The sequence below is a fragment of the Oryzias latipes genome, chromosome 2 (genome assembly GCF_002234675.1).
Source record: "Oryzias latipes chromosome 2, ASM223467v1".
NCBI lineage: Eukaryota > Metazoa > Chordata > Actinopteri > Beloniformes > Adrianichthyidae > Oryzias > Oryzias latipes.
In genome coordinates, this window is record NC_019860.2 from 24,663,389 (window position 1) to 24,685,978 (window position 22,590).

The following is a 22,590-nucleotide window of genomic DNA, read 5'->3' on the forward strand; positions in this document are numbered from 1 at the left end:
CTGACATTTATGCCCCCCCTCCTGTCAAGCTCTTCACTCATGTTAGATCCAGCTAGCAGAAAGGGGGGGGGTAAAGGGCGGAGCACCAACGGCCACGCCCACATGGAGGAGAATTTGGAACCAGAGGTTTCAGAGAAACATGATCTGAAGACGTTTAGGTTTTTGGTGAAAAACATCACCATGGGGGGGGGGCTTTAATAGAATCAGCAGAACAGATGAAAGAACAGACATGTTTATGAAAGAAAAAGAATTCCCGTTCAGCAGACTGCAGCTGATGTCGACCCCCCAGGAATGAAAACAGCCCTGCTTCACGAAAATGGGAATCCTCAGCGGGAATTTACATGAATTTCTATGATTTCTATACATTTACGGTCTGGAAATGCTACAAAATCAAAGGACTTTTAAAAAATGACATCAGCTCTTTTCCAACATGTGACGTCATCATCGATAGGATCCATAAATGAATCTGAAGCAGAAACATCAACATGAAAGAATAAATAAAATAGAAACAAACAAAAACAGACATGTCCGCATGATCGTCCGCGTGCGCGCTGGCACTGATTGGACGAGCATCTGGCGCACGTCTCCGCCCCCCTCCGTGCACGCGCCCGTTATGGTCGCGTGCGACGGAGCAGTCCCACACGCGGCTGGCTGTTCCATCTCTCCCCCTGTCCCCCCTCCCACCGCGACAAGAACGGGATGCCCCCGCTGAGGCGCTGACCCCCCCTCCCTTCCCTCCCCGCTCCGGTTGATCCGCGCGCTCGCTCCGGTTCGTTCCCGGTGAAGATGGCGGCGGGGGCCGGCTGGCAGCCCTCCTTCAGCTCCGCGAGCGCCGCCAAATTCATCGCGCCCCCCCCGTCCGGGCTGACGCTGGAGTACACGCGGGACCTGCACCTGAAGATGAGCAAGAAGATCGCGCAGCTCACCAAGGTGAGTGGGCGCGCGCGCGCGTGCATGCTGACGGTAACCTGCTAACCGTTCAGCTGCCCCCCCCCCCCCCCCCGGTTCTTCTGCCAGCAGGACAAAGAGGAGCATGACGTCATCACGGAGGTTCAGATGCTCTTCATGTGGATCAGAACAGCTGTTTATGTAAAACCTGCTGCTGGGGACCACGTGTGTCTACAGGGAGGGGGGCGGGGGGGTCTGTTTATGTTCTTGGACCACAGGGTCCAGATGGGATAATCTGGAATAATCTGGGTGTTTATGGGGCGGGATTATCATGGGGGAGGGGGCGGGCTCCTTTTTTTAAAGTAAGAATTTTTTACATTGACATGATTTAATCTGCAGAGAGCATCTTTGATCGTACAGAGGTCTCACTCTGAGTCTTTTTTCTGAACCAGAGGATGTTCTGATCAGAGAGATTCTCCAGAACCTTCTAGAACCCAGCAGAACCCGGCAGAGCGGATCTTCATAGAGAACCTGACTAATGCGTGGTTCTGAGACCAGATGAGGATCAGATGGAGAACGGTTCCACTCAGAACGTCGTCATCAGTTTTCTGGACGTCCTGCAGATTTAGATCACAGAACAAAAACGGCAGAACCCGGTTTTCTTTGCAAACTTCAACAGAACAGATGATGTGTCTAGAACCGAGCGGCAGACGCATCGTGGAGGTCCTGAGGAGCTGCGGTCTGCGCCTCCTGCTCCTCTCAGATGCTGAACGTCTGTCCTCCTCCTGCAGGTCATCTACGCGCTCAACACCAAGAACGACGAACACGAGGAGGAGATCGAGTCTCTGAAGGAGGCGCATGAGGACGAGGTACGCACACGCTCCTGCAGCCACCAGGGGGCGCAGGCGCCAGCCCGTCACTTCCTGTACTCTGTGGCTCCGCCCCCACGGTGGGACAAAAGGTCACTGAGGAAGTGACAGCTCACATATAGAAGCAGATCAGACTTTTATCTGTGATTTACAAACACAGATAAACATCAGTGAGTCATCTGCAAACGCGGGAAGTGGATTCTTGGTTTTGCTGCAAAGTCTTTCAGGGGGGGGTCAGTGTCCTTCCAGCTGATCTCTGACGTGTAAAAATCGCTCTTTCATGACATTCCAGTGATTTCAGAGCCTCAGCGTCCGTTCAGGACACAAAGAGGACGTCTTCATCCATTTCTAAGATGATTTTCCTAAAGCATGTCTTGGTGGACGTATCATTCATTTGTTCAGGAGCTGAAATGTCCTGATTTACACCAATGCATCACAATAGGACAGCATTTTAACCCTTTAACAGCTGAGCCGTCATCGGCGACAGCAAACAACAAAAGCTCTTCAGCTGCTGGAACTCTTTGTGACGCAGCGATAGCTTTGAACGCTAATGCTAACGATCTTTGATGCTCCTAGTCGATGAGACGGCGTTCTGTGGCGTTCTCCGCCCTGCTCTCCAGGTCCAGCACATCGTGACAGAAACCAGAGATAAGATCATGCAGTACAAGACCAAGATGGCGGACGAGGCCGACCTGCGGCGCCGGCTGGCCAGCCTGGAGGAGTCTGTGGAGCTTCACGAGCACATGAAGAGACAGGTGCTGAGCGTAACCCCTCCCCCTCCCCGGCTCAGGAGGGGCCAGGCTCCGCCCACTCTGACGCAGACGCTTGTGGTCCGCAGGCTCTGGCGGAGTTTGAGATGTACCGGCAGAGGATGGAGGACTCGCAGCTCTGCACCGAGGCGCAGCACACGCAGAGGGTGGTGTCCATGAGCAGGGAGGTCAGCCGCAGTCTGTGCACGTGTGAGCGTGCACTAACCCTTCTGCAGGTCTCCAGACAACCACGCCCCCTGAAACAGGAGCTCAGAGGAAGGAGGACGCTCTGCAACATCCAGCTCCACCCAGTCACGGAGCTAAACCACATTTCAGAAAAGCTTTACGGTCCTGATGACTGAACGTCTTCAGTCTTCAGGAACGTTTGCATCTGCAGGAGGTCATGAAGGTCTAGATCCTCCTCTCTGTCGTCCGTGATCTCCATGGATCTGCAGAATCTCCTCCCTTCACTGGAGCTCACCTCCTTCAGGACGCAGCTCCTCTGTTCCGTCCTGGAAGAGGTGTCATTGAGGAGGCTCCGCCTCAGCATGATGATGTGGGTTCCTCCACAGGTGGAGGAGATGCGGCGGGACTTTGAGGAGAAGCTGCGAGCCTTCAGCCAGGCTCAGGCCCAGTTTGAGGCGGAAAAACGGCGAGCGCTCGACGATCTGAGGGCCACCCACCGCCACGAGGTGGAGGAGCTCCGCCACAACCAGCAGAACCAGAGCGCCACCTCCTCAGAAGACCAGGAGCGGATGGCGGAGCTTCACCGGCAGGAGGTGGGCTGCCAGACCTGCCGGACGGTTCTGAGCGGAACCGGGGAGTCACTCCGGTTCTGTCCCGGCAGGTGGAGGCTCTGATGGAGAGGGTGGAGGACATCACCAAGGACAAGGTCCGCCTGGTGGAGGAGTATGAGGGGAAGCTGGCCAAGGCTCAGGAGTACTACGAGAGGGAGCTGGAGGCCATGAGGAGGACGCACCAGCTCACCACGGAGAACCTGCTGGCCTGGAAGAGAACCGAGGTGAGTGCTGAGCAGAACCTCAGCCGGAGCCACCGGGAAGGCCTCCTGCAGCCTCCTGCTCCTCTGCAGGTGGAGCTCCGGAAGGAGTTCCAAGCTCAGGAGGCGGCGCTGCAGCGCTCCCTGTCAAAGCTGAGGAGCGAGCTCCAGAAGGCTCAGGAGGAGGCGCGTGAGAACCGAGACAAGACCAACAGGCTGCAGACGTCGCTGGCCAACGCCGAGGGAACCATCAAGGTGGAGCTTCTTCGTTTAGCCCCCTCCTTCCTCCTGCTCCCCCTCCATCCACCTCCATCCTCCTGCTCCCCCTCCATCCACCTCCATCCTCCTGCTCCCCCTCCACCCACCTCCTTCCTCCTGCTCCCCCTCCATCCACCTCCATCCTCCTGCTCCCCCTCCATCCCCCTCCTTCCTCTTGCTCCCCCTCCATCCACCTCCATCCTCCTGCTCCCCCTCCATCCACCTCCACCCTCCTCCTTCCTCCTGCTCCCCCTCCACCCACCTCCTTCCTCCTGCTCCCCCTCCATCCACCTCCACCCTCCTCCATCCACCTCCATCCTCCTGTTCCCCCTTCACCCTCCTCCATCCACCTCCATCCCCCTCCATCCACCTCCATCCTCCTGCTCCCCCTCCACCCACCTCCTTCCTCCTGCTCCCCCTCCACCCACCTCCATCCTCCTGCTCCCCCTCCATCCACCTCCATCCTCCTGCTCCCCCTCCACCCACCTCCTTCCTCCTGCTCCCCCTCCATCCACCTCCATCCTCCTGCTCCCCCTCCACCCACCTCCTTCCTCCTGCTCCCCCTCCATCCACCTCCACCCTCCTCCATCCACCTCCATCCTCCTGTTCCCCCACCTCCATCCTCCTGCTCCCCCTCCATCCACCTCCACCCTCCTCCATCCACCTCCATCCTCCTGTTCCCCCACCTCCTTCCTCCTGCTCCCCCTCCATCCACCTCCACCCTCCTCCATCCACCTCCATCCTCCTGTTCCCCCTCTTCCATCCTCCTGCTCCCCCTCCACCCTCCTCCTTCCTCCTGCTCCCCCTCCATCCACCTCCACCCTCCTCCATCCACCTCCATCCTCCTGCTCCCCCTCCATCCACCTCCACCCTCCTCCATCCACCTCCATCCTCCTGTTCCCCCACCTCCTTCCTCCTGCTCCCCCTCCATCCACCTCCACCCTCCTCCATCCACCTCCATCCTCCTGTTCCCCCTCCACCCTCCTCCTTCCTCCTGCCCCCCCTCCGCCCACCTCCATCCTCCTGCTCCCCCTCCATCCACCTCCACCCTCCTCCTTCCTCCTGCTCCCCCTCCACCCACCTCCATCCTCCTGCTCCCCCTCCATCCTCCTGCTCCTCCTCCACCCTCCTCCATCCACCTCCATCCTCCTGCTCCCCCTCCATCCACCTCCACCCTCCTGCATCCACCTCCATCCTCCTGTTCCCCCTCCTCCATCCTCCTGCTCCCCCTCCACCCTCCTCCTTCCTCCTGCTCCCCCTCCATCCACCTCCACCCTCCTCCATCCACCTCCATCCTCCTGCTCCCCCTCCATCCACCTCCACCCTCCTCCATCCACCTCCATCCTCCTGTTCCCCCACCTCCTTCCTCCTGCTCCCCCTCCATCCACCTCCACCCTCCTCCATCCACCTCCATCCTCCTGTCCCCCCTCCACCCTCCTCCTTCCTCCTGCCCCCCCTCCGCCCACCTCCATCCTCCTGCTCCCCCTCCATCCACCTCCACCCTCCTCCTTCCTCCTGCTCCCCCTCCACCCACCTCCATCCTCCTGCTCCCCCTCCATCCTCCTGCTCCTCTTCCACCCTCCTCCATCCACCTCCATCCTCCTGTTCCCCCACCTCCATCCTCCTGCTCCCCCTCCATCCACCTCCACCCTCCTCCATCCACCTCCATCCTCCTGTTCCCCCTCCATCCACCCTCCTCCTTCCTCCTGCTCCCCCTCCACCCACCTCCATCCTCCTGCTCCCCCTCCATCCACCCTCCTCCTTCCTCCTGCTCCCCCTCCACCCACCTCCATCCTCCTGTTCCCCCTCCATCCTCCTGCTCCCCCTCCACCTCCATCCTCCTCCACCCTCCTCCTTCCTCCTGCTCCCCCTCCACCCACCTCCATCCTCCTGCTCCCCCTCCATCCTCCTGCTCCTCCTCCACCCTCCTCCATCCACCTCCATCCACCAGCAGCATGAAGACGTGTGAACTTTGTCTCCTTTCCTCCATTTCCCAGCATGCCTTTCCCCTCTGAAGCTCCTTCATGACGGTCTCTTTCTGTGTGCAGAACCTCCACAAGCAGCTGGAGGAGGCCATCCAGGACGGTGAGATCTGGGTGATGCAGCTGAAGGACACGGAGTACGAGCTGGAGAGCAGCAGGGAGCGCGTGCAGCAGCAGGCCACCGAGATCCTGCACAAGGCCGGTGGGTCCAGTCAGGCCCGGCAGAAACCTGGATCCAGAGATCAACTGAACCTCCGAACCAGGTTCTCTGCGGCTCCTGAGCAGAGCCTGACTTTTATTTTGAAAGGGTTCTCTGCTCCTGTGCTTGTCAGGTCAGATCGGTTCCCTGCAGGCCACACAGATGGCCCACGAGGCCACCATCCGGAACCTGGACCAGGACCAGACCCGGCTGAAGGAGAAGATCAGCCGGCTGGAGGAGGAGCGGGAGGCTCTGCTCAACCAGAGCCAGCTCCTCAGCGAGCAGCACAAACAGCAGGTGCTGAAGCTGGAGCAGGTACGTCCTCACCTGGGGGGGGGGTCGGGAGGGGGCGGGGCTTCACAGGTGTCACACCCTCCCTCTGTCTGCGCACCAGTCTCTGCGGGAGGACCATCAGGGCTACGAGAAGGAGCTGTCCAGGCTGAGAGCCCACTATGAGGAGGAGACGCTGAGGTTCAAGGAGGCGCAGCTCAGAGCCCTGGAGGAGCTGGAGGAGAAGCACCGGACCATCAGGGAGGAGGCCCTGCAGGAGAAGGAGGAGGAGAAGAAACTCCTCATCACAGTGAGTTCTTCTTCACTGAGGTCCGGTATGACAGAACCCAGCACCATCTGGATCTGAAGGTTCTGGAGGTCCTCCAGGTTCCTCTGTTCCAATCGTTCTCTCTCCTCTCAGAAAATGAGTCAGGAGTTTGACATCAAACGTCTGTCGTTGGAGGAGCAGAGGGACCGCCTCCAGCAGCAGCTGGACAACCTGAAGGAGGAGCTCTCAGCCAAAGTCAACATGGCCAATCAGGAGGTCTGAAACCACCGCTGACGCTCGGCCCCGCCCACCCCCAGACCTCTGAGAACCGCCTCTTTGTCTCCTCAGGTGTCCCACCTCCAGGAGCTGGTGAGGGAGAAGGAGCAGAACCTCAGCTCAGCGCAGACGCAGATCAGCTGCCTGAAGGAGACGCAGGAGAAGCTGAGAACCGAGCTGGACGCCACCAGGGCCCGCGTCCGGGAGACCAGCAACCTGCTGACCGACCTCCAGGTGAGACCGGGTCTGGGTCTGAGGTGAGACCGGGTCTGGGTCTGAGGAGAGACCGGGTCGGGGTTTGAGGTGAGACCGGGTCGGGGTTTGAGGTGAGACCGGGTCTGAGTCTGAGGTGAGACCGGGTCTGGATCTGAGGAGAGACCGGGTCGGGGTCTGAGGAGATCCATCAGGGAAATGATCTATTCAGGAAACTCTCCTCTGAGCAGATTCAAGTCCGTTTCAACGTCCCGATGAGGGACCTCATAGAACCGGGTTCTAAGCTGGCCTTTGATGTTCTCAGGAGGAGATCGAGACCCAGAAGCAGCAGCACGAGGCCAGAGTCATGTCCATCCGGACCGAGGAGAAGCAGAAGATGGACAAGATGGCGGACGACCTGGACCAGAAATGGAGAGACGCTCTGCGGTAAGAGAAGACGAGCGTCCTCCTCTGAGGTTTGGAGATCAGAACCATCTGAAGTAGGGCTGGGAGTCACTGGGTACCTCACGATACGATACGATACTTAGCTCACGATAACGATACCATCACGATATGCCGATAATGCGATAATCTATATATATCGTCTCTAACAACTAATCTATATCAAACTTTAAGAAAGAATAACTTGAAAAACTGTTTTTAGGAAAATATTTCCCCATTTATTTTTAAACACCATGATAATGAACAACTAGTGTCCTATTTGGTGTAATGAATCACAGACTTTTGTGTAACATTGCTGAAATCAGTAATACTCTGTCTTTGACAAACAATGACAATTTTCATTTGGAAATGTCGCTAAAATTCAGTTTAAACAATAGTGAACATGAACAGCAGCCATTATTTAGTACAGAATTGCTGTAAACAGGATAAAAATGAATAAGTCAAGTAGCTGCCAGACACATTGGTATTAACTTTTGAAAAACAAACCCATAGTCATTGCTTGATTTAAAGGAAATAGCTGTAAAACAGATATTAATTCTGTGAACAAATTATAATGTCTTTGTTAAAAATAAATGACACCATTTAGTGCAAATGTGGTGGAAACAGAAATAAAATTCTCCCAGAAAACTAAAATCAAGTAGCTAGAAACCTTCCTTTAAGTTATTTAAGACATAAACTGCTTTCAAAATAAAAGACCAGGAATAAAATACATGAAGAACTTAAAGTGTATCCAAAAGGAAACATCTTTGTGAACAACACTTTGGGGTAAAGCTGCATGTGATGTATGTTTATATGTTCATGTTTTTCTGGAGAACCACAGGCTTTTAGCGTGAAGACGCCGCTCGTCCACCTTTAGAGGAGAGGGGGGGTCTAAGGGGAGGGATGCCCCTCTTTCTTCCGTTTCCATCTCAGCCGTAGCTCTGGTCTGGACGTACAGTACAGGGATCCTTTTTTCAGTATTTCCCAGGGGGAATGTCAAAGCGTGGCTCTACTGCATTTATAAAACCCAAATCCCTCGTTCTCCACCGCGCTTCAGGGACCGTTTTCCGTTTATTGCCGGCGCTCTGTCTGTCTCGCAGAAGACGGCGGTAGCTTCGTCTGGATAAAGGTATCCGCGCCGGGCTGTGTCGGCTTCAGGCCGGCAGCAGTCACAGCTTTCTCACAAAACTCCGGCTGATGCAGCTTCAATGCTGCCGGCGCGTCTTTTAACTTTCTGCTCTAGCTTCTCATTGTTTTTCTGCTCCGCCATCTTTGTTTGAATGTGTGTGCTTCTTCGTCCGCCCGCAACAGCCAATCTCGCAACGAGCGCCCCCTATCGACCCTCCGAGGAATTGTCTTACCAAAGGATGGTTAATATAACATTTTACAGGGTTTTTAAACGTAAATAAAAGGTCGATACTTGGTGAAGACGTATCGATAATCGATCGCGGTACTAAATGTCGCGATATATCGGCATATCGATTTGTTGGCACACCCCTAATCTGAAGAACGTCTCTGGACCTCTGCAGACATGACAGTCTTTAGTTCCCACACGGTTCACGCCTCCTCCAGCTGCTGTTAACCCCTCCTTGTGTGTCTGCAGAGAGGAGGTGCGGCTGCTGAAGGAGGAGCTGACAGAGGAGTACGAGGCCGACAAGCAGGCGGCTCTGACGCAGCTGTCCCAGCAGAAGGAGATCGAGATGATGGCGGCCAGAGAGAGCTGGCAGAGGAAGGTGGAGGACCTGCTGGAACAGGTGATTCTGCAGGAGGCTCCGGATGGGAGGAGTCCTGAGCTGAAGCAGGAGGTGCCATGAAGCTCAGGACTCCTGGAGGTCTGAGCTTCATCTGTGAGCTGCAGAGCGTTTCCTAGAAGAAAGCGATGCTGTGAATATTCATGGAGGTGCTGAGCTCCTCTGAGCTCCTTTGATGGAGCTGCAGCAGAAACAAAGACCCAGAGTATGAATAATGGGGGGGGGGGGGGGGGGGGGGCTGACCCACTTTCACTCGTCTGCGTCAAAAGCAGCTTCTCTGCAGAACCGAAGCTCTTTTACAGATCCACACGCAGAAACACCCGAGTCCCTTCAGGTGTCCAAGTCTGCAGGCTGGAGGGGAAATTGCTGAGTCATGCTTTGTCATGGCAACAGTCAGCTGATGTTTTCTGCCGTTCTTTAGCGTTCTTTGTTAAAAAAATAAGGGAAATAAGTGAAAAATATAATTAAAATCGTTTGAAAAACAAAGAGATTCAAAGATTGTTTATGTTTGTGAAGAACATCTGCGTAAATGAAAAACGTCTGCGTAGCTAAAGAACATCTGCCTTAACTGAAGGACGTCTGCGTAGCTAAAGAACGTCTGCTTTAACTGAAGGACGTCTGCGTAGTTAAAGAACGTCTGCTTTAACTTAAGGGTGTCTGCGTAGCTAAAGAACGTCTGTCTTAACTGAAAGACGTCTGTGCAGCTAAAGAACGTCTGCGTTGCTAAAGAACGTCTGCTTTAACTGAAGGACGTCTGCGTAGCTAAAGAACGTCTGTCTTAACTGAAAGACCTCTGCGCATCTAAAGAACGTCTGCGTTGCTAAAGAACATCTGCTTTAAATGAAGGATGTCTGCGTAGCTAAAGAACGTCTGCTTTAACTTAAGGACGTCTGCGTAGCTAAAGAACGTCTGTCTTAACTGAAGGACGTCTGCGCAGCTACAGAACGTCTGCGTTGCTAAAGAACATCTGCTTTAAATGAAGGATGTCTGCGTAGCTAAAGAACGTCTGTCTTAACTGAAGGACGTCTGCGTTGCTAAAGAACGTCTGCTTTAACTGAAGGACATCTGCGTAGCTAAAGAACGTCTGTCTTAACTGAAGGACCTCTGCGCAGCTAAAGAATGTCTGCGTTGCTAAAGAACGTCTGCTTTAACTGAATAATGTTTGCGTAGCTAAAGAACGTTTGCTTTAAATGAAGGACGTCTGCGTAGCTAAAGAACGTCTGTCTTAACTGAAGGCCCTCTGCGCAGCTAAAGAACGTCTGCGTTGCTAAAGAACGTCTGCTTTAACTGAATAACGTTTGCGTAGCTAAAGAACGTCTGCTTTAACTGAAGGACGTTTGCGTAGCTAAAGAACATCTGCCTTAACTGAAAGACGTCTGCGTAGCTAAAGAACGTCTGCTTTAACTGAAGGACGTTTGCGTAGCTAAAGAACGTCTGCCTTAACTGAAGGACGTCTGCGTGGCTAAAGAACGTCTGCTTTAACTGAAGGACGTCTGCGTAGCTAAAGAATGTCTGCTTTAACTGAAGAACGTCTGCGTAGCTAAAGAACGTCTGTCTTAACTGAAAGACATCTGCCTAGCTAAAGAACGTCTGCGTTGCTAAAGAACGTCTGCTTTAACTGAAGGACGTCTGCATAGCTAAAGAACGTCTGTCTTAACTGAAGGAAGCCTGCGCAACTAAAGAACGTCTGTCTTAACTGAAGGACGTCTGCGCAGCTAAAGAACGTCTGCGCTGCTAAAGAACGTCTGCTTTAACTGAAAAACGTTTGCGTAGCTAAGGAAAGTCTGCTTTAACTGAAGGACGTCTGCGTAGCTAAAGAACGTCTGTCTTAACTGAAGGACCTCTGCGCAGCTAAAGAATGTCTGCGTTGCTAAAGAACGTCTGCTTTAACTGAATAACGTTTGCGTAGCTAAAGAACGTTTGCTTTAAATGAAGGACGTCTGCGTAGCTAAAGAACGTCTGTCTTAACTAAAGGCCCTCTGCGCAGCTAAAGAACGTCTGCGTTGCTAAAGAACGTCTGCTTTAACTGAATAACGTTTGCGTAGCTAAAGAACGTCTGCTTTAACTGAAGGACGTTTGCGTAGCTAAAGAACATCTGCCTTAACTGAAGGACGTCTGCGCAGCTACAGAACGTCTACTTTAACTGAAGGACGTCTGCGAATCTAAAGAACGTCTGCTTTAACTGAAGGACGTCTGCGTAGCTAAAGAACGTCTGCTTTAAATGAAGGACGTCTGCGTTGCTAAAGAACGTCTGCTTTAACTGAAGAACATTTGCGTAGCTAAAGAACGTCTGTCTTAACTGAAAGACGTCTGCCTAGCTAAAGAACGTCTGCGTTGCTAAAGAACGTCTGCTTTAACTGAAGGACGTCTGCGTAGCTAAAGAACGTCTGTCTTAACTGAAGGACCTCGGCGCTGCTAAAGAACGTCTGCGTTGCTAAAGAACGTCTGCTTTTACTGAAGAACATTTGCGTAGCTAAAGAACATCTGCCTTAACTGAAGGACGTCTGCGCAGCTACAGAACGTCTACTTTAACTGAAGGACGTCTGCGTAGCTAAAGAACGTCTGCTTTAACTGAAGGACGTCTGCGTAGCTAAAGAACGTCTGCTTTAAATGAAGGACGTCTGCGTAGCTAAAGAATGTCTGCTTTAACTTAAGGACGTCTGCCTAGCTAAAGAACGTCTGCGTTGCTAAAGAACGTCTGCTTTAACTGAAGGACGTCTGCGTAGCTAAAGAACGTCTGTCTTAACTGAAGGACCTCTGCGCTGCTAAAGAACGTTTGCGTTGCTAAAGAACGTCTGCTTTAACTGAAGAACATTTGCGTAGCTAAAGAACGTCTGTCTTAACTGAAGGACGTCTGCGCAGCAAAAGAACGTCTGCGTTGCTGAAGAACGTCTGCTTTAGCTGAAGAACGTCTGCGTAAATGAAAAACGTCTGCGTAGCTGAAAACCGCTGCCTTTACTAAAAAACGTCTACGTAGCTAAAGAACAATTGCTTTAACTGAAGAACGTCTGCGCAAATGAAAAACGTCTGCGTAGCTGAAGAACGTCTGCCTTAACTAAAGAACGTCTGCTTTAACTGAAGAACATCTGCGTAGCTAAAGAACGTCTGCGTTGCTAAAGAACGTCTGCTTTAACTGAAGAACGTTTGCGTAGCTTAAGAACGTCTGCTTTAACTGAAGAACGTTTGCGTAAATGAAAAACGTCTGCGTTGCTGAAAAACGTCTGCTTTAGCTGAAGAACGTCTGCGTGAATGAAAAACGTCTGCGTAGCTTAGGAACATCTGCTTTAACTGAAAAACGTCTACGCAAATGAAAAATGTCTGCGTAGCTGAAGAACGTCTGCTTTAACTGAAAAACGTTTGCGTAGCTAAAGAACGTCTGCTTTAACTGAAGGATGTCTGCGTAGCTAAAGAACGTCTGTCTTAACTGAAGGACGTCTGCGCAGATAAAGAACGTCTGCGTTGCTAAAGAACGTCTGCTTTAAATGAAAGACGTCTGCGTAGCTAAAGAACGTCTGTCTTAACTGAAGGACCTCTGCGCTGCTAAAGAACGTCTGCGTTGCTAAAGAACGTCTGCTTTAACTGAAGAACATTTGCGTAGCTAAAGAACGTCTGTCTTAACTGAAGGACGTCTGCGCAGCGAAAGAACGTCTGCGTTGCTGAAGAACGTCTGCTTTAGCTGAAGAACGTCTGCGTAAATGAAAAACGTCTGCGTAGCTGAAAACCGCTGCCTTTACTAAAGAACGTCTACGTAGCTAAAGAACAATTGCTTTAACTGAAGAACGTCTGCGCAAATGAAAAACGTCTGCGTAGCTGAAGAACGTCTGCCTTAACTAAAGAACGTCTGCTTTAACTGAAGAACATCTGCGTAGCTAAAGAACGTCTGCTTTAACTGAAGGATGTCTGCGTAGCTAAAGAACGTCTGTCTTAACTGAAGGATGCCTGCGCAGCTAAAGAACGTCTGTCTTAACTGAAGGACGTCTGCGCAGCTAAAGAACGTCTGCGCAGCTAAAGAACATCTGCTTTAACTGAAGGACGTCTGCGTAGCTAAAGAACGTCTGTCTTAACTGAAGGACGACTGCGCAGCTAAAGAACGTCTGCGCAGCTAAAGAACATCTGCTTTAACTGAAGGACGTCTGCGTAGCTAAAGAACGTCTGCTTTAACTGAAGGATGTCTGCGTAGCTAAAGAACGTCTGTCTTAACTGAAGGATGCCTGCGCAGCTAAAGAACGTCTGTCTTAACTGAAGGACGTCTGCGCAGCTAAAGAACGTCTGCGCAGCTAAAGAACATCTGCTTTAACTGAAGGACGTCTGCGTAGCTAAAGAACGTCTGTCTTAACTGAAGGACGACTGCGCAGCTAAAGAACGTCTGCGCAGCTAAAGAACGCCTGCTTTAACGGAAAAACATCTGCGTAGCTAAAGAACGTCTGCTTTAAATGAAGGACGTCTGAGTAGCTAAAGAACGTCTGTCTTAACTGAAGGACGTCTGCGCAGCAAAAAAACGTCTGCGTTGCTAAGGAACGTCTGCTTTAACTGAAGAACGTTTGCGTAGCTAAAGAACGTCTGCTTTAACTGAAGGACGTCTGCGTAGCTAAAGAACGTCTGTCTTAACTTAAGGACGTCTGCGCAGCTAAAAAACGTCTGCGTTGCTAAAGAACGTCTGCTTTAACTTAAGAACGTTTGCTTAGCTAAAGAACGTTTGCTTTAACTGAAGAACGTTTGCGTAGCTAAAGAACGTCTGCTTTAAATGAAGGACGTCTGAGTTGCTAAAGAACGTCTGTCTTAACTGAAGGACGTCTGCGTAGCTAAAGAACGTCTGTCTTAACTGAAGGACGTCTGCGCAGCTAAAAAACGTCTGCGTTGCTAAGGAACGTCTGCTTTAACTGAAGAACGTTTGCGTAGCTAAAGAACGTCTGCTTTAACTGAGGGACGTCTGCGCAGCTAAAGAACATCTGCTTTAACTGAAGAACATCTGCGTAAAAAAAAACATCTGCGTAGCTGAAGAACGTCTGGTTTAACTGAAGAACGTCTGCGCAAATGAAAAACGTCTGCGTAGCTGAAGAACGTCTGCTTTAACTGTAGAACATCTGCGGAAATGAAAAACGTCTGCGTAGCTAAAGAACGTCTGCTTTAACTGAAGAACGTCTGCGCAAATGAAAAACGTATGCGTAGCTGAAGAACGTCTGCTTTAACTGAAGAACATCTGCGTAAATGAAAAACGTCTGCATAGCTGAAGGACTCTGCTTAGCTAAAAAACATCTGCGTTGCTAAGGAACGTCTGCTTTAACTGAAGAACGTTTGCGTAGCTAAAGAACGTCTGCTTTAACTGAAGGACGTCTGCGTAGCTAAAGAACGTCTGTCTTAACTGAAGGACGTCTGAGTAGCTAAAGAACGTCTGTCTTAACTAAAGGACGTCTGCGCAGCTAAAAAACGTCTGCGTTGCTAAGGAACGTCTGCTTTAACTGAAGAACGTTTGCGTCGCTAAAGAACGTCTGCTTTAACTGAAGGACGTCTGCGCAGCTGAAGAACATCTGCTTTAACTGAAGAACGTCTGCGTAAAAGAAAAACATCTGCGTAGCTGAAGAACGTCTGCGTAGCTGAAGAACGTCTGGTTTAACTGAAGAACGTCTGCGCAAATAAAAAATGTCTGCGTAGCTGAAGAACGTCTGCTTTAACTGAAGAACGTCTGCGCAAATGAAAAACGTCTGCATAGCTGAAGGACTCTGCGTAGCTAAAGAACGTCTTTCTTAACTGAAGGACGTCTGCGCAGCTAAAGAACATCTGCATTAACTGAAGAACGTCTGCGTAAAAGAAAAACATCTGCGTAGCTGAAGAACGTCTGCGTAGCTAAAGAACGTCTGGTTTAACTGAAGAACGTCTGCGCAAATGAAAAATGTCTGCGTAGCTGAAGAACGTCTGCTTTAACTGAAGAACGTCTGCGCAAATGAAAAACGTATGCGTAGCTGAAGAACGTCTGCTTTAACTGAAGAACATTTGCCTAATTGAAAAATGTCTGCGTAGCTGAAGAACGTCTGCGTAGCTGAAGAACGTCTGTTTTAACTGAAGGACCCTGCGCAGCTAAAGAACGTCTGCGTTGCTAAAGAACGTTTGCTTTAACTGAAGAACGTTTGCTTTAACTGAAGAACGTCTGCGGATCCAAAGAACATCTGCTTTATCTGAAGAATGTCTGCCTTAACTGTAGAACGTCTGCGTAGCTGAAGAACGTCCACATGTTCTCCGCAGATCTCCCTGCTGAAACAGTCTCTGGAGCTGCAGCTCTCGCAGTCGCAGGCGGCGCTACAGAAGCTGCAGTCTCAGTTCAGCCAGGAGAGGGAGCTCCTGAGCCAGCAGCTTAAAGGTGAGCGCCGCCGTTTCCTGACATTTAGAGGCGGAGCTAAGCCTGAAGGAAGCACAGCTGCCTCTGATGCGTTTGCTGTGTCTGCAGAGATGCAGAGGGAGCATCAGAGGAGGGAGCACCGGCTGCAGGAGGCGCACTGCTGCGCCCTCAGCACCATGGAGGAGGCCCGGCAGCACCAGATCAGAGTAAGGAGCGTCTGAGAGAACCGTCACACGGGTCCACGGGTTCTGACACGTTCTCTGGTTCTGTGGAAATATTCAGGCTTTAATGTGGAATGAGAAAAGATGAAAGATGACTCTTTGCGGTTCCTTGTTCTTTTCTGCGCGTAAATATTTACTCATCCAGAGGGAGCTCGAGTACTAAAGAACCGGCAGAACGTTCTCTATCCACGTTCTGTTTGTTCTGTGTTGTGGATCCATTCCATGAGATTTTAAAGGCCAAAAACACAGAACACACAAAGAAAAACACAGAACCCGTGTTTGAAAAGGTCAATGGACCTCGGTTCCCCTGTGGAGGAGTCACTCCTCAGAGGAACGTCCTAGAGAACCAGGATCCACCCTCACAGGTTCCAGACCTTCAGGTTCTCCATCTGCTGTTTCATCTCCACTCTGCCAGGCCCTCGAGGAGCGTCTGAAGCAGGAGCAGAGGGAGGAGGTCCACGCGCTAAAGGAGGCCCACAGGAGAACCCTAGAAATCCTGCGGCAGCAGTCAGAACAAGAACTGCAGACTCTGCGCTTCGAGCTGGAGGACGAAGGAAAAGCCAAGCTGGGTGAGTGGTGGAACACGTTCCTGTTGGTTCCAAAAGGTTCCTGCAGGAGAACTTTTCTGTTCCTGAAGGAAACCTTTCTGTTACTGCAGGAGAACGTTTGTGTTCCTGCAGGAGAACTTTTCTGTTCCTGCAGGAGAACATTTATGTTCCTGCAGGAGAATGTTTCTGTTCCTGCAGGAGAATGTTTCTGTTCCTGCAGGAAACCTTTCTGTTCCTGCAGGAGAACCTTTCTGTTCCTGCAGGAGAACTTTTCTGTTCCTGAAGGAAACCTTTCTGTTACTGCAGGAGAACGTTTGTGTTCCTGCAGGAGAACGTTTCTGTTCCTGCAGGAGAACGTCTCTGTTTCTGCAGGAGTACCTTTCTGTTCCTGCAGGAGAACCTTTCTGTTACTGCAGGAGAACGTTTGTGTTCCTGCAGGAGAACGTTTGTGTTACTGCAGGAGAACGTTTCTGTTCCTGCAGGAGAACGTCTCTGTTTCTGCAGGAGAACGTTTGTGTTCCTGCAGGAGAACGTCTCTGTTACTGCAGGAGAACGTTTGTGTTCCTGCAGGAGAACGTTTGTGTTACTGCAGGAGAACGTTTCTGTTCCTGCAGGAGAACGTCTCTGTTTCTGCAGGAGTACCTTTCTGTTCCTGCAGGAGAACGTTTGTGTTCCTGCAGGAGAACGTTTGTCTTCCTGCAGGAGAACGTTTGTGTTCCTGCAGGAGAACGTTTGTGTTACTACAGGAGAATGTTTCTGTTACTGCAGGAGAACGTTTGTGTTCCTGCAGGAGAACGTTTGTGTTCCTGCAGGAGAACGTTTGTGTTAGTGAAGGAGAACGTTTCTGTTCCTGCAGGAGAACCTTTCTGTTCCTGCAGGAGAACGTTTGTGTTCCTGCAGGAGAACGTTTGTGTTCCTGCAGGAGAACGTTTGTGTTACTGCAGGAGAACGCCTCTGTTTCTGCAGGAGAACCTTTCTGTTACTGCAGGAGAACGTTTGTGTTCCTGCAGGAGAACGTTTGTGTTCCTGCAGGAGAACGTTTGTGTTACTGCAGGAGAACGTTTGTGTTCCTGCAGGAGAACGTTTGTGTTCCTGCAGGAGAACGTTTGTGTTCCTGCAGGAGAACGTTTGTGTTCCTGCAGGAGAACGTTTGTGTTCCTGCAGGAGAATGTTTCTGTTACTGCAGGAGAACGTTTCTGTTCCTGCAGGAGAACGTTTCTGTTCCTGCAGGAGAACGTTTCTGTTCCTGCAGAACCTGTCTGTCACAGTCCGTGTTCTCCAGGGTTCCTTATTCTGGTATCTGAGCCTCAGTTGAAAGTGATGTTTATTTGGTCCTGGCTAAATCCTGGTATTTAGATGACCCTGGTTAACACCTGGTGTTATTGTCATTTGTCTTTGGGTGGTCCTGCCTGAATCCTGGAGTGTTTGTGTGTGGATGGATGTTGGGGGGGGGGGGGGGGGGGGGGTCTAGACTGAATCCTGTTGATGGAACGGTCCTGTCTAATTCTTGGTACGTGTCTAATTCCTGATGTGTATACGTGTGTGCTCCTCACCCGTTCCGTCTGTGTCGGGCAGCCTCCCTGCGCGCCGAGCTGAACCACCTCCACGCCGCGGCCATCGAGCACCTGAAGCACGTCCACATGAAGGAGAACGCGGCGGCGAAGCGGGAGCTGGACAAAGTCAGGGAGCAGAACCACAAAAAGGTAGCTTGGATGGTGTGTGCTGAAGCCGTCCGCTCTCCCAACTCCCCCAGCTGTCCTCTTCTCCGGTCAAGTGTGCCATCTTCTCTCCGCTTTCAGGAGCAAGAGCTCCTCGTTCGCGTCTCCGACCTGGAGGCGGAGATGTGTTCCCGTAGCAACCGCATCACCGACCTGGACCACGAGATCCACGCCCTGAACCAGACCATCGACACTCTGACCAGAGAGCTGGAGCTGAAGGGCAAAGAGGTTCTGAGGGTCCGCAGCGAGGCCAACCACCAGATAAGGTCAGAGCTGCCCCCCCAGAGGAACGCCGCTGGACCATAACCCCTGCCTGAAATGTGAGCTGTGGGTTCCTGTGTGTTCCTGCCGCAGGGCCCACGAGCAGGACCTCACTAAGAGACACGAGCGGGACCTGGGGGAGCTGAACGTGGCTCATCACCGGGAGACGCAGATCCTGCTGGCCGACTTCAACAAGGCCCAGGAGGTCCTGAAGGACAAGATCTCCGCCCTGCAGATACTGTGAGGCGCCACCTCCTCTGAAGCTCCACCTCCTCTGAAGCTCCTCCCACACGCTCAGGCTCCTCCCAAACGCGTCTGCTCTGTTTCAGGCTGGAGGGGACGGAGGAGAAGATGCGGAACCGAGAGAGCCGGCCGGAGGACCTCCACCTGATCGCCGAGCTCAGAGAGATGGTCAGCGAGCGGGAAGCTCTGGTCAAGAAGCTGGTGGTGAGGAACCGGGCCGGTTCTGTTGGGATCCGGGCCTCATCCTGGGGGGCGGGGCCGGCCTGTCAGATGTTTCTGAGTCCAGACTCTGGCCGTCTTCTTCCAGGACGATAAGAAGTTCTACCAGCTGGAGCTGGTCAACAGGGAGAGCAGCTTCAACAAGGTCTTCAACTCCAGCGCCAACGTCGGCGTCATCAACCCTCTGATCAAGGTGAGTCCCGTAGGCCCCGCCCCCACAGAGCCGGACCGCCGTGTGCTCTGAGTCTGCTGGAAACGTTCCTCTCTGAGAGCTTTGAGCTGCAGACCAGAACCCAGCAGCTGACGGGACAGTCCCGGTTCTGTGTTCTGCAGAGAACGTTTGACCCCCAAAGGTCAAAGCCTCAGCTGGAGAACATCTGACGGAACCACACCTTCACCTAAACTATCATCTCCATCTTCACCCCCCCACGGAGAACCACACCCCCACCTCCCCCCTCCTGTCTTACCTGGGGAAGGACTGAGCCCCCCACAGGCTCAGCTGGGTTCACGGTTTCCATGGTTTCCGGGTCACATGACCTGCTGTCCTACTGTCTTCTCATCGTCCAATCAGAAGCAGATGTGGGTTCTTCAGGGAAGGAGGAGGTTCTGTTGAAGCTGAAGTTCTGTCCTTTTTCTATCAGAACATTCTGAGTGAAGCTTCTGCTTTCTGAAACTGGCAGAACAAGGGAACCATGGGAAAAGGGGGCGGGGCTTCATGAGGTGAGGCATCTTAGCTGAAGGATTCCCCAGAACTCTGACCCATTTGTAAAGACGATCAAGAAGGCGGGACAAACATCTGCCAGCAGCTTAAACACGCCCCCTAAAGCCGGCGTGACGGACAGCTGAAGGCGTTAGATGAAGATGACTGGTTTGAGGTTCTGCAGTTCTGACCCGGTTCAGCTGCGGGTCGCCGCTCTCATGTCTCTCTATCTGTGTCTGTAGTCTAAAAAGGGCGGCCAATCAGATCGCCGCCTCAACAGCTTCCCTAGCCACTCCGCTCTGCGATTCGTCAGCCCCCCAACCACGAGTCAGGAGGGCCAGGAGGAGGCGGGACGGGAGGTGGAGGAGGTAGGACCAGGAGGCCAAACTGGGTCTCCTCACTCCCCCCTCCAGAGGTCTCTCCCCCAGTGTAAGAAAACCCCACCGCTGTTCAGACATCTTCCTCATCCTCCTCATCCTCATGCTCCTCCTCAAAGCTGAAGGAGGTGAAACCAGCTGACAGATGCTGCCCCCCTCCACCCAAAACTCACTGACTGTCCTTAGAGAGGATGGATGGTTTATGCCCCCCCCCCCATAAATACTCAGAAACACACATCAAGGCTCAATAATGTTACTCTAGCCCCCCCATGGTGAGGGTCGCTCTCTTTATGTTCCAGGAAAAAGGAGGGACTGATGATCTGCCCCTTATGGGGGGGAGGGGGGTAATACATGAACGTCATTCTGTCTGATGGGGGGGCGGCAGTTGGCCCACATCAAAGGGTTAACTGCATCCGTAGTCATAAACCTGACTTCCTGTCCACTGTGAGAACCCCCTCCCCCATCAACATCCAGTCCTGGCCCCGCCCCCTTAGCCAGGGTTCTCCTGGGATGGTTGGACGTCAACATCCGGTCCTCGTGTCGCTGTGGGAAGAATCTACTGAGAGTGTCCCTCCATGCCCCCCCCCTTTTGATCCAAGCCTTCATTCTCATTGGTGCTTCATCTCACCCCCCCACTGCATGTGTGTGCCCCCCCCAGCCTCCTCTGCGTTTTAACAGGTGTGTCTTTCTTCCTCCCTCAGCCTTCCTGAAGCCGACGTCGAGGCGCCATCACACCTGAGGGAGGCGGGGCAAAGCAGAATGGGGGCGGAGCTTCCCTCTCAGTCCTTCTCCTTCTCAATGCAAAAAATGTTCCCCAGTTCTGTCAAAAACGGAGGTGAGGGACAGGAAGCTGAAGCTGGAGACCGCCGCTGTTTGATCGCCCGCATTGCTCCAACCATGGCCATGATGGGGGGGGGTTGTTGTAGGAGGAGCTGAGGTGTCCAAAGTCTAAAGGCCCGTACACACCGGGACGAATTTCGCCGACGTTTAACACCTCGTGACTAAACAAAGGGCACCAATGAGAGTGTGCACACCGCCGCGAAAAAACGCCAGGCGCCAAAGCGTCAAAAAAAAAAAACGCCTCGGGTTCGTTTTTTTTTTCGACGCATCGCGTCGAAATCTATTCGACCAATGAGAATGGCGCTTTTGCACACGTGTCTGGAGCTTCTGAAGTTACAGTAAAACACAACTTGGGGGCGCTCAAACACAAAACTGCCTTTCTGAGCACATATACCAGCGAAGAAGATAGACGCCGAGTAGCGTCTACACTGCCGCGAAGAAATAATGACGGACATTCTAAAATATCCCTGAACCAAGCACCAGTCGGAGCTACTGGTGCTTGAAATATTCATGTTTTCTTTGTTTGATTCTGACAAGCGCGTAAATACTTGCTCTCTTCTTCTGAGTGAAAAGCGACTTTAGGAAGCGTAAAGTTGCGCAGCGCCACCTTGTGTACAGGAGTATTTCTGTTTACATTAAGCGCCATCTAATGTCAGGGAATGAAATTGCATGTTCGCTCGGCTCACCGTCAGCGAAAATCGCCTGGGTGTGAACACAAAAATCGTGGCGAAAAACGCTGGCGAATAACACCTGGCGAATATTCGTCCCGGTGTGTACGGGCCTTAACGATTCCTGTCAGAAAGAAACACAAACCGATCGCCACTCACTGTGAGGGTCCAGGTCTCAGACACAGTCATGGTCCACCCTCAAAAGCGCAGTCTGAAACCAGAAAACTGGATCTGTCCACGCCCCTCCCCCCTTTGAACTGCGGCTTGCTACCAGCAGGGGGCGCTGTGACTCCGCCTCTTATTTCATATCCGTGTCCTTCCATTGGCTGAGAACAGCAGCAGTCCAGCGGAGCGGCTTCAGCTGACTGTCCCACAGCCTCACCTGTAAATACTCACCTGAGCTGGCGGGGGCTGGGGTGTGGCGGGGCTTATGGGTTCTGAACGTTCCGAGTCCGGCGCCCGGCACTTTCAATACTCCACCATTTATGCTAGAAGAGGCGTCTGTTTTCCTGTGGTCCGTTTGGGACGAGGGGTGACCAGGAAGTGTCGGCGGCTTCCTGGTCACGCCTGGGGGCGGCGCCGACCACAGAGCATGAGAAAACAGACACGCTGCCGTATCTCACGTCAACATTTTAGTGCTCAGAGTTCTCGTGGTTCTGTACAGACTGCATGGTCTTCATCAGCCCTCAGAGGCTTCAGTGCGATGAACGCTCGTCTTCCTCGGAGAACCAGCTGAGGTGTCAGCGGGTCGCAGAACTCGCCGCGGTCTGGAGCAGCGCCGCGGCTTCACAAACGTCTTCATGTTGACGGCGTTATCGGTCTGCACGCGGGTCCGTCTATAACCTGGACTCGGCTGCAAACGTCCAACAGACTGTTTACAAAGAGAAAACCAGGCTCCGCCCATCTCTGGTCTTTGTCCTCACTAGGGGGCGGAGTCTGCCCACCTGTGTACCTGCAGGTCATGAAGGGACTTCTGGATGCAATGACTTCCGCGCTTTTTGTGAAAAAGCGAAGCTTAAAGAAATCTTTAAGGCCCCTCCCACTCTGCTGTGCTTCATCCTTTGATATTAGGCTCCGCCCCTCTGCCGCAGAACTTTTCTCAAATATGGAAAACGTTCTTCAGATATCTGAATTTGTTTCTTTCGCTGGTCTTTCTGCTTCACGTCTTTATTTAAACGTTTCTTCCTCGTTTTGCAGAACAGCTGCTCAGATGTTTCCGTGACGTCACACGACCAGCGGCGTTTCTTTATGTGCCTGAAACGAGTCTTGGCGGCTGTCCGGATGGAGATTTTCCAGTCCGGTCCTCGTGGCTCGACCGTGT

The 22,590-nt window shown here is 52.3% G+C and overlaps 1 protein-coding gene across 7 annotated transcripts; it reads left to right on the forward strand.

Moving 5' to 3' along the window:
• Positions 1-595: 595 nt before the first annotated feature.
• Positions 596-20,807, forward strand: LOC105357787 (protein FAM184A). 7 transcript variants are annotated; one of them, XM_023949105.1, is made up of 24 exons: positions 596-930; positions 1,680-1,757; positions 2,378-2,512; positions 2,596-2,742; positions 3,079-3,285; positions 3,354-3,527; positions 3,597-3,758; positions 5,810-5,945; positions 6,076-6,257; positions 6,337-6,522; positions 6,634-6,756; positions 6,829-6,990; positions 7,274-7,395; positions 8,993-9,143; positions 15,381-15,495; positions 15,583-15,680; positions 16,111-16,264; positions 17,819-17,958; positions 18,043-18,227; positions 18,316-18,462; positions 18,552-18,669; positions 18,773-18,877; positions 19,627-19,813; positions 20,463-20,807. In XM_023949105.1, the coding sequence occupies exons 1-24, from the start codon at positions 787-789 to the stop codon at positions 20,498-20,500; spliced, it is 3,396 nt and encodes a 1,131-aa protein (XP_023804873.1). In that variant the 5' UTR covers positions 596-786; the 3' UTR covers positions 20,501-20,807. The 7 variants fall into 7 exon arrangements, with proteins under 7 accessions (XP_023804873.1, XP_023804886.1, XP_023804882.1 ...); XM_023949118.1 differs by having other exon boundaries at positions 19,627-19,752; XM_023949114.1 differs by having other exon boundaries at positions 597-930; positions 17,819-17,946.
• Positions 20,808-22,590: the final 1,783 nt, after the last annotated feature.

Coding starts and splice junctions, on each gene's coding strand:
- LOC105357787 (XM_023949105.1), top strand. CDS start 787: ATGGCGGCGGGGGCCGGCTGGCAGCCCTCCTTCAGCTCCGCGAGCGCC. Junction 2,513..2,595: donor ACGAGCACATGAAGAGACAG/GTGCTGAGCGTA, acceptor TGTGGTCCGCAG/GCTCTGGCGGAGTTTGAGAT. Junction 3,759..5,809: donor ACGCCGAGGGAACCATCAAG/GTGGAGCTTCTT, acceptor TTCTGTGTGCAG/AACCTCCACAAGCAGCTGGA.